General features: G+C 39.8%; 1 protein-coding gene across 2 annotated transcripts in view; it reads left to right on the forward strand.

Moving 5' to 3' along the window:
* Positions 1-5,101: 5,101 nt before the first annotated feature.
* HHIP (hedgehog interacting protein) overlaps positions 5,102-15,080 on the forward strand; it is a 96,015-nt gene continuing 86,036 nt past the window's right edge. For both annotated transcript variants that reach the window (XM_024207617.2, XM_024207618.2), the window contains exons 1-2: positions 5,102-5,788; positions 12,799-12,994. In XM_024207617.2, the coding sequence (XP_024063385.2) occupies positions 5,522-5,788; positions 12,799-12,994 (463 nt within the window). In that variant the 5' untranslated portion in view covers positions 5,102-5,521. The remainder of the gene's footprint in view (positions 5,789-12,798; positions 12,995-15,080) is intronic.

The following is a 15,080-nucleotide window of genomic DNA, read 5'->3' on the forward strand; positions in this document are numbered from 1 at the left end:
TTTCTTTTTTTTACAGTAGAAAGGAGCTCCGTTGGTTCATTCATCATGCAACTTTAAAAAATTAAGTGTTTTAGAGGAATCAGTACTTTCCAGTTAACTCAAAAATAGAAATCTTTTATAATGTAAATTAATCCTTAATTGAGAAAACATTTATATTTAAATTTTCTGAGAGCAGAAGCACACTAGGGAAGCACACTAGGGAACCTTAAGTGCAAACCATCAGGGTCTACACAATCTAATTAATGCACAACACATTAGTGTGTTTTAGAACTAACATCTCTAGAGCACATTACCCCATCATGTAGAGAAAGCTACAGTGGCCATCACCATTTTGATATGGTCAATGTCCTCATTGTTTAAATGGGTATAATGCCTATTTGCCTAACTCACTGAGATGTTGTGAACAGGTAAAGCACCATATAAGTGCTAAATATTATTAATTATATTACTAATTGTTATTATTAAACCTATATTTTATTCTCAGCTCCACCATACTTCCTGTGTGACTCTGGGCAAATTGTGCCTCAGTTTTCCCCAGCTATAAAATGAGGATAATACTTCTCTACCTCATGTGGTGTGTGAGGCTTATTGTTTGTAAAGCATGTTGAAATTCACAAGTTGAGAAGGTACTGTAGCATTGCAATTTGTTTTATTATATGAGATAACATAAATTTTTCACCAGTATGAAAGTTCACAAAATAACCCTGTTCTAACATGAAAATCAAGAGGCAGTGTGGCCAAGTGGAATTGCGGGAGGTGGGGGGGGGTGAGAAGAGACTCAGGAGACCTTGGTTTAATTTCTGGCTCTGCCACTGATTTATTTGGACAAGTCATGTCCCTCCTTATGCCTCAGTTTCCCCATCTATAAAATGGGGATAATGGTATTGACCTCCTTGGTAAAGTGCTAGATAAGAGCTAGATATTATCATTATTAATAATAATGATTTGTCAGATTAATGTAACTCTTCAACTCTATGCATATTTATAAATATTTTGGAATATGTATTATTCACACAATAGAAAAGAGCTGAAGGGCTAATAGATCAGTGCACATTCAAGGTAGGTGAATATTGAAATACTCTACCTAGATGACTGCTAAAAAGTGCCCTGGCTACTCACTACCACATGCTTCAAATGTCTCACATATGTTACATATCTTGGACCTGCTAGGATTTTATGTTGCTAATGGAAGTAGGACCTTTTTAGAGGCAGTACTTGCGAGACTTTGACGGTGTTGGTTGACACAAGGATTTCATTTGGTGTAGTGCTGGCACGGCTAAGATGGAAATATATCAAAATGGTGATGGCCACTGTAGCTTTCTCTACATGATGGAGGAATGTGCTCTAGAGATGTGTTAGTTCTAAAACATACTAATGTGTTGTGCATTAATTAGATTGTGTAGACCCTGATGGTTTGCACTAAAGGTTCCCTAGTGTGCTTTAATATAGTATTCTTTCAAACATTAAAGTCACCGGAATCTATTGAACCGATTAAGGTTCAATGTTAGTGTGCATTACCCACCATGTAGACAAGCCCTGTTTCAGAGGTAGGTCAGGTTGTCAAGGCACTTGGATAGATTCATCCTAGCTGACAAAGGGAAGCTCACTGCACTCCAATGAGGATTCGACTGCCACCTCCATGGCTGTTTCATGCTGGGAAAGTGCAGCTTTAGTACACAGAAATTCAGTGCTGGCTGCAGCAGAATATTTGCAGGATTGATAACTTTACTCAACTGAGTTTCTAGCAGCAACAATAATTATTAATCAATGAATTTATACTGCCACATTGTAATAAGGAGGTAAGGCATCTGAAGTAACGGACTCTCAGATCTCTTAGGCCTTTAAAGATTACAGGTGACAGCCTGTGCTGCATCTCTTAAATATACTTATGCTTTGGAACTGAGACATTTTTTGAAGTGGAAACCTGATTATAGTATTTTAATAAGCTTAATAATTAGTTTAATGTATTTATAATCCTGGACTTTAAGATCTGTGGGGCAAAGCCCATGTTCTTGTATTTATTTGTATAATGACCAGCACAATGGGGGCCTAAACCTGATTTGAGCTTCTGGGTTCCACTGGAGTATGAATATGAAATAATAAAGTAGATTTGAAAGACACTGGTATAAAGGACAATCTAGTGGTATACTCCATTTGGGGGAAATGAAAGTTTGTCCTCCATTGTTAAAAAGTGGAGATCCAGGGAAAGATGGCGTAAAGTCTGAGCTATTTATACAATACCCAGTGTGGTGATTTCCAGCTCTTACCAAATGTTTAATTCTAACTGAATGAGTAAGGAGTGCATTTTAGTGCAACAGTGGAAAAGAAATGTACTGCTGTCGGAAACCAACCAGGAAGAATCAGCTGTGAAAACAGCTAAAAGACTGTTACGCAAGGCTGTTTCTTTTGGTTCATACCCCTTCTTAGCATTTTTGGCACACAGGAATACCACAGCACATGGGTGCCAAAACAATCCAGCACAGGCAGTGATGGAAAGAGGACCAAAATCCTGCTACCAATGAGGCGAGACGTTTTGCAGCCAGAGGGATGGGAACTCCTCTGAGAGGAAATGGCCAACAATCAGAGGAAGTGGCACTAGAGTACAACAGGTCAGCCAAAGACCTACTAGGCCTGGAGACAGGCACTCCTGTGAGTCTCCATCCATCTGAGAGACACCAGAAGGAATGGACTAAAGTGGTTGTGAGTAGTGCAGTGACACCAAGATCATACAAGATGATTATGCAAGAGGGACAAGTAATCTGAAGGAACAGGAGACACTTATGAGCCAGCAGATACAACACCCAGAGAAAGCCTACAGAGATATAGAGATCATCACAGAACAGAGAGACAGAGAACAATCTGGAGGCCAACTCCACAGACAAATAGTTTGATAGACTCGGAGACAGGTGACAGGAAGAGAGAGACAGGTGGTGTGATTGCCTGTTGAGGAGCTCAACTACCTCATAGACAATGGAGCCAGCTGAGTCTGTGATAAAGGAAAGACTCCAACTAGGTATGTGCTAGCAACCTCTGCTGAAGTCACATGGAGTGCAGGCCCGGGTGTCAATTATTTGTTTTTAATGTTTATATTAAAATGTTTGTAAAATAGAACGGTGTCTCACAATTAGGGTCCTATGTAAATCACGATTTCATGGAGGGCATGGAAATCACAAAAATGCCCCCAAACTGCAATTTTTAAAATATTACCTTACAGTGCTGTGCACATGCCTTGTGGAAGACCAGACTGCTGTGCACAAACTTAGACAATGTCAAGGATGGAATGAATTACCAGCAAGCTTAGTCAGTTACAAAGGTGGAATGAATGTCACCTGCAAACTTAATCAGTATTCTGCAGACACACTGACTAAGTTTGTTGATGAAATTCATTCCATTATTAAAATTGACTAAGTTTGCTAGTTAAATTCATTCTGTGCATATTTTGTGAAATTCAATACTTTTCCATTTACACTGTAATTAATTTTATTTTAAAAATAGTGATTTCCACAGGGCCCTAATCATGATCAGTGGAACTGGAGTCCATATTCCATGCTGAGACTGTTATGAACAGGACACCTGGGAAACTGTAAAGTTCCTCTTGTTCAACTTAACCTTTATTTAACTTCACTCTGTGTTAATGAAACAGGACCTGTAACTGTTATACGTGAAGCTCAAACTCTGTGGCAGGTGAGAGTGTTCACAACTCGATGGGGAGTCAGTGGTAGTTTATACTGGCCAAAAGTATTTAGGAAGTACTTGCCTTAAAGAAAGAAGACTAAAGAAAGAGGCACTATTTTTTTACATTTCTCAATCCGGTAATCTATGGACTCGATCTTGCCCTCATTACTCGGGCCTAGTGAGTTCAGTTGATACTGTTTAAGGATTTGGTTCAATATTTTTTCACCACAGGAACTCTCTGTTTCAGCAGACTGTGGTGTGTAACTGAGCAAATACACACGTGCATGCCCTTTGCAGAAGGGATTCGGAGCACATCCTGTGCTGTACTCTGAGGCTGAAATGTGTAGAAAGGATACCTTTTCATTCTATTGATCCCAGCACAGCTTCCCTGTGCACAGCCCAAGAATGAGAATCGTGCCCAACTGCAACTATTTGCTCCTAATGAATAGAGAGTATATTTCCACTGGGGGTGGGTGGTGCAATTCCCACTAGCTTTCAGGGAGCTAGCCTGATAAAAATAGAATGTAGCAGTGGGACCAGGCTAGCCACCGAGAGCATTGACCCACTGCTGGATGGGGTAGCCACCCTCCTAGACACATACTCAGAGTAGCTAGTCCCTCCACTTGCAGTGCTGCAGCTACCATTTTTAGCTCTCTGACTCCATGGGAAGATTTCCCCTCCAGCTGGGAATCACCCCTCCTCCCCCCTGCAGCTCCAAGTGTCCACCTCCTCTCAAGTTCATTAGGAGCACACTCTGCCTCAGGAAACCCCCGGTGTTATGTCACTTCAATTTGACAGATGGGAAACTGAGGCACGGAGCAGCACAGTGATGTGCCCAAGGTCACACAGTGAGTCAGTGGCACATTTGGGAACAAAATCCTAGTCTCCCCTGCACTGACCGCTAGACGAGTTCTCCGGGGGGAGGGGGGGGAGAAAAAGCTAGAGCTACCTGGCTCCTGGTGGCTCTGTGCACGCATAGGGAGTTGGAGAGGGTGGAGCCCCCAGGGACAGGACCCAGCAGCGGTTAGATGTGGGATGCAGGTTGGCCCCGTGCTGTTGCATTAGGATGTGTTGGGGTCCGGCTGGGCGTTTGCCTGGGCGGCTGGTGCAGCAGGAGCAGCCAGACTTGCTCTGTCTCCCCCGTGGCAATGTGGGGGGCTGGGGTCAAAAATCAGCAGGCTCCGGTTTTAGCCCAGAGCGCTCTGCCCCACCGCAACTGCTGCCGCGGCAGCCCGCAGCCAGCCTGAGCCCTCCCCTCTGGCGCACGCCTACCCCGTCCCTGTCCCGTTCCCCCCCTGCGCGCGCGCGCGCGCTTTCCCCAGTGCCTCCCGGTGACGTGAAGGGGCGCGCGGTGGCAGCACCTCCCCGCGCGCTGCTTAAAAAGAAGAAAAGAGGGAGCGAAACATGAGAGCCGTAGTGAGCTGCAGCCACCGCCGGCCGCGGAGGAGACATCACCCCAGCCAGGCGGCTGCTACTGTCCTACCTAGAGAACATCCTTTCTATGGGACAACAAGTGAACTGCTGCCGCCGCCGCCGCCGCCGCCTCACACTGCAGCAGGGGGGGACCCCTTGGCCCAGCTCTCACCACCAGGGCGCAACAGCACCAATTACTAAATCTGTGTCACTTGCACAATTTTAGCCTCACAACTCCTGAGCATCCTCCCACTAAGCCGGTTTTTTGGGGGGGCGGGGGGAGTTCTTTGCCCTTTAGATTTTTTTATCACCATCACTCTCTAGCCCTCCCCCCGTTTTGGGGGTGCTGATTCCCTGCTTTGAAGTGCAAAAAGAAAATCAGTCGGGGAGGGGGGAGGTTCGGTTTGTTTTTTTCACTCACACGGTCCAAGGCATGATGCTGAAGATGCTCCCGTTTAAACTGCTGCTGGTGGCCGTGGTTCTGTGCTTCTTTGAGGGGGATGCCAAGTTTGGGGAGAGTGGAGCAAGGAGGAGAAAGTGCCTGAATGGTAACCCACCGAGGCGCCTGAAAAAGCGAGACAGGAGGATGATGTTCCTGGAGCCTGCCAGCGGAGGGGAGATGATGTGTCGTGGCTTGTACCCTCGCCTGTCCTGCTGCTCCAGGACTGACAGTCAGGGGCTGCTGCACATTGAGACTAAGGTAGGCACCACATGAGGCTTTTTGCATGGATGCAAACTCACTGCTAACCTGCTGGGTGGTGTCTGGTTTGATCTAGCAACATGGGTTTGACCATTACTGTATGGGAGGGTGGAGTGGTCTCATAAAATGGAAGCGTTAAAGCGATTCTGGTTTATTTCCTTGAGAGTTACATAGACCTCGCTCCAGAGCTGTTCATCCGAAGGGAGGCTTAGTCAATTGGGAAGGTATTTTTAAAAGAAAGTTCTCTCCCTCTTACAACGAAGGGTTTTTACAAATTTGCGAGTTTCCGTGAGATCTTACAAATCTCACTCATTCATATCGTCCCATCTTGCTCAAATCAGCAGCTGGGTGCACTGCTGCATGTTTATTGGCAGTGCCCTTTTCTCTCGAAACATGGACTTCAGATACAAGGATCCTGTGCTGAGGGGATGGCTTGAGAAGAAGGAAGACTTGAATGGCTTTTTTGGATTAAGTTTGTGCATTGGCAGCAGTGAAACTGTGAATTAACTTGACGGTGGTTTCCGGTTTATTTTTCTGGGAGTTAAAAAGCGTGTTCAATTTTCTCCACGTGTTTGGTCAGTAAAGGATTTGGATAGTAGATGGTGCTGGTGCATCAGAGCTTAGTGATCTCTAGTCAAGGCTCTTGTGTTACACATGATTACCTGTATCAGCTGAAAGGGACTCGACTGTTATTGATTCTCACACAGAAGGCATGAGATATTTGCCTTTTCACACTGTGTGACAATGCATATGCGTAATTTAAAATTGAGTTGCTTGAAAAGAAGCATCTCATTGGAATTTTAAAATATTTAATTTATGCTTCCTTTAGTAGCTTAATTTCTATTTATTAATGAGTTTGTGATTTCTCTAAGTTGTCCATATATAATTCTGCAGGATCTTATTGGATAAGCAGGGCAATGATATTAAGTGTGTACACAGAGAGGGAAATTCCTGAATAATGTCATTAAGAATCACTGCACGTGAAATAAACAATCAGGTGTCTTCTCCTCCCCTCCACCCCTTTCACTTTCCCCCTCCCCAGTTTAGGTTTAATTAAGAATTCCTCAGTTACAACACTGTAGTTGTCAAGGTCTGAGAGACTCTTGGAAAACTTGTGTTTCAGTCTTGCTGGCCCAAGCATAATAAAAAAATACCCAGCCTGAATCGAATTTTTATGCTCAGTTCACGGTAGATTTCACTCCATTCTCATGTAAACAGCTTCTACGAATCAACATATGTGTCTGGGTGGTATCTCTCACTTTGTTTTGTAACAAAAAGCCATATTGCATCATTTAATTTGCTCAAGTCATGCAAATAGGAAAAAATCAATAGGACAAAAAGGGGTCGACTTATCCTCCTCCCCACTAAACTGCTGCCCACACACAGAGTCCTGTTGCTTATGGCAAAAGAATAACAACAACACCATTGTGTTTGTTAGTTGGTTCACTAATGGGTGAAACTGGAGAACATCATTCTCCTTCAGTCCCCAGCTCTGTCCAAATGTTCATGCCTTTTGAGGGAGCATTTGTCCTACCCCCTCTATTCCCAGATGAGTGAGAACAGTCTTACTGCAGGTTTTCAGCTGCAGCTCTCTCTTTATTCTTACCATATGCAGCAGTAGTTTGAGATTCAGGGCAGATATATTTCTTCATGCTGTCCAGAGACAGTGTCATTAAGCTCCTGTGTGGTAATTCAATTAAACTACAAAATAACTACATTCAGATAACCTTAAAAGCCTAATTGAAGTGCACAAAAGTCAGAGTAAGGACTGGAAAATATGTCCTTAACTCACCCTGTTTGTAATATATAGGTATTGCAGCACATATGTTACGTGAGATCACCCACTGTTTGGAGACCCCTGCAATAGTTGGTTTAATGTGCTGAATTAAAGATGGAGTTAAGACAATTTTGAATTTCCTAGCTATTGTAGGGTTTTGTCCCTTCGTGTTATTTGAATATGTCTTTTGTTTAATTTCTTTGTTTTGTAGATAGTAATAAATCCTTGAAGTGTATGAAGTTTCAAAACAATATACCATAACATCTATTTCTAAGCATTAAAACTTACTTTATAAATATAGATTTATACTTTTTAGTGGATATTATTCTAAAAGGTTTTAAAGCCACATTATTTATCCATTAAATGTCAATGGTTACAGCTATCTTAATCTGTTTTATCATGTAAATATCTATTTAGACAATTTTCCAAAATACATGTAATTTATACTTGATAGAAGTAGTGACCATTCCACAAGAGACATTACAGTATCATGCAAAACACTTGGAGGGAACTTTATAAAAATTGGGTTTTTGACACTATATTACACAAGGGCTCCAAAAGCTGGACATCGAACAGGTCTTTAATCTGATATAGAGTCATATTAATCCACAGGATTGAGTGTCCATGACATTAATAGGAATCTGAACATTAGCTTTTTCTAGAGCAATTTGAGCTTGCTCAGCAGGCATTTTCAATTTCAGATTAGCTTCTTGGTTAAGATGCTGTGTGTCAGCCCTGGGACAATTTTATGATCAAATTATTGATCTGTCTTTATGATGACAATACTTCCAGTCCCTTAAGCACAGCAAAGCAGCAATAAAGGGCACTGCTTTAATAAACAGACAAAATTAGACTGTCTCTAGTAATATTTTTGCATAATGTTGGCATTTAACTCTTTGTCTTCTAGCTTTCTAGAATATCCCCATTTTATCACTAGGTTCACTAAAGCCAGAATCAAATATTGTGACACCAGAGTTTTTGAAGGTTTGCGTATAGCCAGATAGGCACAGAAGTCCTCTCTACCTTGGATGGTTTCACAGCCAAGGCTGTCAAGGAATGGGTGAAAAGTAATTGTTTTCAAGTGTGCCCTTTTACAATCATTTGTTTGCTCTGGCTCTTTCACGAACAAAGGCTATTGTTGAACACATCCAACTAAACAAATAACTCATCTTGGGGTCCCTTTAACAGCTGCCTTGGTACAATGATCTATTTACATATTAGCCTAAAATTGAAACTGAACTCTTTAATGACATAATCCAGCACTATAGTACAGAAGAAACATATGTTCAACCCAACAGCTGAACAACCTTGTAGGCATATGATTTTTAGAAATAATTGCTTGTATACCAAATACAGTTTAATTAAACATCTTAATTCACTGCCATATATTTTTGCTGTTAACATCAAACCCACACTGTTTTTTGTCAAATAAAATAAACACAGGGTATGCAAAACAGATTGCTATATTACATTTATAGAATTTCGGTCTCTTGTGTCTTTCTGTTTCTCCCTCTTTTCACTATTTTTCTTGTTGATAAACCAGTCTTGTAAGCTGTACTTTCTTGTATTCCAGTATTTCTCTTACCTTTCTTCTACCAGTCTTACTTTCCTGTGGCTAGAGATTAAAGGATGATTTTACAGATGTTGTAAATTAGTCAGCAGCAGGCATAATCATTACTACGCATGCTACAATAATGTTTGGAAGTTTGACATGTTTTCCCCAGCAAACCACTGCAAATTTGATCGTTTCACATATAACTTTTAAAATTGATACAGGAAATTACTTTGCATTTCTTTAAGAGACCAAAGATATTGTCAGTTTTAAAGGTAAAGGTCATTATTATATGTTCACCAAAAATACTGTGTTCTAAACAGTGTTTCAGCCTTGGGCTAAATCTGTTTAATTGACTTCAGTAAGGCTATTGATTTATTGAAACCAAAGCTAGAATGATGGTTCTATCTACCTTCAAATAGGTATTTCTACTGCAGACCTCACACAGAGCAAAGTTTTACCATCCTACTATGCTCAAATAGCATGAAACTTAACATAAAAATATTGTACTTGATTTTCAGATAATTTATTGAGTCCCATTACCTAATCTTTTGATTAGTTATTATATGACCAAGACACATTCCAAAAATTGAGAGCGGGATTAAATTCCTCAAGGACTAAAATCAAACCCCTTGTGGATGGCAGCTGGTCAGGAGGATTAGGGTCCTTTTATTTTAGCTTTAGCTATTAAAATGGAGTCAAGCATTTTTTACTTTAATATAACTGGGCAATTAAATGCATTTTTCACAAGGAAAAATAAATTAGCTTTTGACTTTTTGTATTTTATTCTCATCATGTGCACTGGTACCTTCCAATAGAACTATAGCAATATGCCTGCATCAGTTGTGGGGTTAATGCAGTAAACAAACTCAATATTTACCTCTTTGATTATTGACCTATGCTTCGCCACATACCACTACCACCAATGTATCCCAGTACTTGAATGAGTTGAAGACAGGTGATTCTAGTGGACAGAGGAAAGCACTTTGAAGAGTCTGGAAACATGGTGTAGTTTCCTTGGTGGTAAATACACACTCAAAATTGGGCAATTCAATCCATAGATTAAGAGTGCTCCTGGATTCCTCACTGATGCTAAACTCTCACATATCAGCATCCACAAGTTGTCTAACCTCTGTGGTTGGCTAGGAGACTCTGTTCCATCATGGTGAACAACGGCCTGGTCTCTGTTATATAGGCTTTTGTCACTTCGCATATGGACTACAGCAATGCAATATACCCAGGCATGAAGCCATCAGCCTGAAGGAAATTCCAACTGGTACAGAATGTGTACTCATGGGCTACCGTGCGCACATAAGACCTATCCTCCACTGGTTTCCTATAGAAGAAAATCAAGTTCAAGATCTTGGTTGTTATCTTCAAGGCCCTCAATGACCTGGGCCCAGAATATCTAAAAGGATCAGCTAAAATTCCTGGATGAAGACCATGGCTGACAACTCTGCTCCTCAGGCATAATGAAACTTTCTACTATAAAGGCAAAGATCATCTGTGCAGGAAACTGAGCTTTCTCGGGGATTAGTCTGAGACTGGAATGAACAGGAGGAACTAAGGGCCAACATTAATCTCACCACCTTCTACTCCAAATGCAAGGTGCGCTTCAGCTTTGCCTTCTCTAATACAAACGTGTGTCAGTGTGTACACTTAAAAAACAAAACAACCCCATACCAAAACAAAACACTACACTGCACACACAATTCTCTTATTGTGGAAAGGACAAGAGAGAGAGCCAACTACATGTGACAGATGTTAGTCATGTCGCTTAATGCACTGCTAGAAGGCACTTGGATACTATGATGATGATGGCAATATAAGAACTGTACAGAATAGACTATTTAGTGTCTGATCCTGCAGACTCAAACCAGAAAAACTCTGAAATTAATGAGGATTCTACCAGAGAAGGCAGGCCAAGTACTGTTCTACTTACTGACATTAGTGGGTCCAATTGAAGCCAATGGGACTACTTTGAGCGACTGCTTGTTTTGGGGGATGGATCCTTTGGCAGCACATGGAAGGGCTGAATAGGGCATGATTAATTTCATTTTTCTGAAGAGGGTCTGGCTTTCAAAAGTCTGAGAAATGCTTCCTTAATTAAAAAAAAAAAAAGTAGGTTTATTCAGAATTAGGATTGCTGCAATTAATATTTTGTATGTGATTTTTAAAATGCCATATTATTGCTAATATTTTGTCAGATTTAAAACAATAAAAAAAGCACTCTCAGATATTTGGAAGCAAAGTTATATGATTCTCATCCAGAAATAAAGTGATGAGTTCAAAATTATATTACTGGCCTTAGGCATTCTAGATGATTGATGAGCTGTGGAACAGCAATTATGAGTCAAATTATGGGCCAAAAATCTCCATGCAAGTTAAATTATTTGATTTACCTAGGGTAATTTAGCAAAATTACTGCATGTTTTCTGAAAGGAATTAATCAATATTGTTACAGTAGAATGAAACATCACAGAGTCCTTCACAGTGTGAAAAATAGTAATATCAAATCCACTCTGAGATCTGAGAACTTGCATGGTAGAAGAAAGGTTGTATAACATGTTTGTAGCATCACTTTTTAAAAAAAAAATTATATTAGAATTGTTTATAATTATGCTAAATCAGTAATAAGGAGATGCTGTGCTTTATGTTCTGATAAGGCCTGATCCAGCTCACAATAGCTTCAGTGAATGCTGGATTGAGCTGTAATGTAATTTTGGGTTGAGAGATCAAAAAGCAAACCCCTTAGTACCATGTGGTTTACAATAAGTTATGAAGTGCATAATATTACAGACTAATAGTGAAGAATGTGCTGTTTTCCCTTAACATTTATTTTTCATGGTGTGCTGACATTGCATTCCCCAAGCTCTTGTGTTTACTTACACAAATTATCAAGCCTGGTGTAGTGCTTAAGTAAGTATTAAGGACAAAGTTAAAATTGAATAATAGGACAAACTGTATGTTAAGGAAAATTTCATATTTTCTATTTCATATAAACAGAAATTACTGAAAATCTAAGGCTTTTTCTACCAACAGTTTACATTGGCATATGTATGAATATAATTGCATTGAAAAGCAGAAAACTCAGAGGAACCCCTTGAGAATTCTACCATAGGAGGTTCAGTAGTAGGCTCACAGTACAATCCAAAGCCTGCATATTTTATAAATACCTGGAGATTGTTTTTCTAATGTGTTCTGACTTTAGAAATTTAGTTTTAAATCTTTAGGTAACTTTTAATCTGAGCCTCTTATGCATGTAATTTAGACTTGGAAGTTGTATTTTTCAGCATCACCTATAAGAGAAGTGGACATAGGGCCTGTTCCTGCAGCCCTCGCTTATGCCAGTAATTCTTATTTATGTGAGTATTCCCCCTGATCAAGAATTACTCACACAATTAAGAGATTGCAGGCTTGAGTAGTGGGAGTAAATTAATTTGCATTTGGAAAGAGAAGCACTTGTTAGTACTCTAAAATCTGATGATTTATTGCATGTGATTCGCTTTCATAGTATTAATTTTTCACTTAGCATGGTGACTTAAAATATGGCACATTTTACTGATTCATAACTGTACTGGTTACATTAGCATGATTTACTTACATTATTTCAAAGAATCTTTTTGTATAAGACAGGGAAGTAGGTCATGTGTTTATTTGTCTCTGGTTTGTGGCTTGCAGATATTTTCTGTTACCAACAACACAGAATGTGTGAAGCTACTGGAAGAAATCAAATGTGCACACTGCTCACCACATGCTCAGAATCTATTCCATTCACCTGAGAAAGGGGAAGCATCTGAAAGAGAACTAGCTCTTCCCTTCCTGTGCAAAGACTATTGTAAAGAATTCTATTATACTTGCAGAGGTCAAATACCAGGTAAAAACTATAGCAAAATAATGGACTGAAAAAAGATGTCTAAATTTAAATGCTCTCTATTGCTTAAGAAATCTTGGATCAGATCCTGCAGTCCTCCATCGGGAAAACCCCAAAGACATTAAGGACTGTAGAATCAGGACCATGAAGGTAGATCTTTCCTATTTGAGTGAATATTTGGGTTTTTTCTTCCCAGCCTCCTCTTGAATTTCTAGAAAAAACAGTGATATATGTTATAACTTTTCAAATCTCCAGAATAAGTTATTCTCTGTATTGAAATTTCACTTTGTTCACCCAAAGAGTAAAAACAATTAGCCAACCACAATAAAGCTCTTCTAACTGATACATTGCTTTTAAAGTGAAAGAAAAGAGAAGCTGTAGTATAGTGTAGGTAGTATAAAGATGTTGAATATTTAAGGTGTCCTTTTCTGGTTTGGTAATCACATACATTATTGTTTTCAAACATATGCACCAGAATTCAAAGCCCACTGAAATCAGTGGGAGTCTTTCCACTGACTTCCGTGCCCTTTGAATCAGTTCCATGATGCTGTTAACAACATGGGACCAAATCCCACCCTTAACTGACCCTGACGGGCCCTGCCATAGTCACTGGGTTTACCTTGGCATAACCGAAAGTGGAATTTGGCTCGTGGTGCCTGTAGCCATCACATAAATGTCATCTTTACACAAGGTAGTTGCATTTTAAAAAAGTTAAAATATTGTCTTAAAAGATTATGTTAAACAACATCATCAGTAATTACAGGACTAAAACATTTATATAATTATGAGTGCCCTTTCTTCAACTGTTCTTCTCTCCTTATCAAAACACTGTTGGCACCACAGAAAAAAGTTGAACTAGTGTGATTTTTCTGAGCAGTGAAATTTAAAATAAAATAATGTAGTTCTGAGTTAGGTAAGATCATGACAAATTTGCGAATAATCATTTATAACATGAACTGTTCTGTAAAACTGTAACATAAAACATCAGAGCTGTGTAATAGGTATGGCTTTAAGTGGGCAATGCTTTTATTGCTTATGTACAGTATGTACTTTGTTTTCTTTGAACTCCCAGGGGTGCGGGACTTTTCTGTAGTGTTCTCTTATTGACTTACAAAAACATTTTGAATAGAGTTGCTTTTTCCCTTTGGTGTGGTTTAACATGTATCTAAACCCATTCAAATATGAAAATATTATTATTGTCTTTATAAACTACAGAGATGTTTCTAAGGCTTTCTTAAACCAGCTGTTTCTTGCTCTTTATCACATTCCCCAGAGCAAAGCAGAATAGATCATAGTTGCCAAGACTGCCTGCCGAGCAGAGATAACAGAGTAGATACTGTAAATGTTTGGCCCATCCTGGAAGCCACCACAAAGAGTATTTTTTAAATACAAGTTTGTAACTAACCCAAATGATGAGTGTATTCTGCTGAACATTTACATCATCTTTTCATTAGAGTCTAAGTTTCTGAGAAAAATGCTCTGTAGGGAAAAAAGTTAAGGAGGGAGGAGGGGGTAGAGAGGGAATGGGCTGAGCAGCACAGGAGCTACAGCCTCAGGATCCTCACTCCCCAGATCAACATATGTGGTGACGAATGACAAATTTATTTTTCTACAAAGTTTGTGTATATGTAAAACTGCTGAAGTGCATCAAGATGTCAAGTGCTTTTTGTGACCACCCAGGTTGCCTTGAAGGATAACCAGATGAAAGCATAACTTTAGCACTGGACAGAGCACTGTGCTTTGCAGGAAAGAGCTTACAAGCTAGCTAGAATAGGATTTTTCCTACATCAATCAGATGCTAATAATCATTCTAAATACTTGTTCTGAGAGTGGGCTGCACTAACAAAAAGTCGTTGCATACTTATGTCGGACAGGGTTAATTGATTTGTTTGGCAGAGTGGTCATTGGCACATATATTAATATTTCATGAAGGTATTGAGATTCAGGTCACACTTTTGGGGAAAGTGACCTATAGAATTCTAGTGTCCTTCAAAATATATATGTACATTTAAAAGCAAATTCATAGTTCATTTGGGTTTTATAATCCATGTGTGAGATCTGTGTTTCCCATTTGAAAGTTTTACAAACT

This window comes from Terrapene carolina, unplaced genomic scaffold (genome assembly GCF_002925995.2).
Source record: "Terrapene carolina triunguis isolate 2854851 unplaced genomic scaffold, T_m_triunguis-2.0 Scaffold66, whole genome shotgun sequence".
Taxonomy (NCBI): domain Eukaryota; kingdom Metazoa; phylum Chordata; order Testudines; family Emydidae; genus Terrapene; species Terrapene triunguis.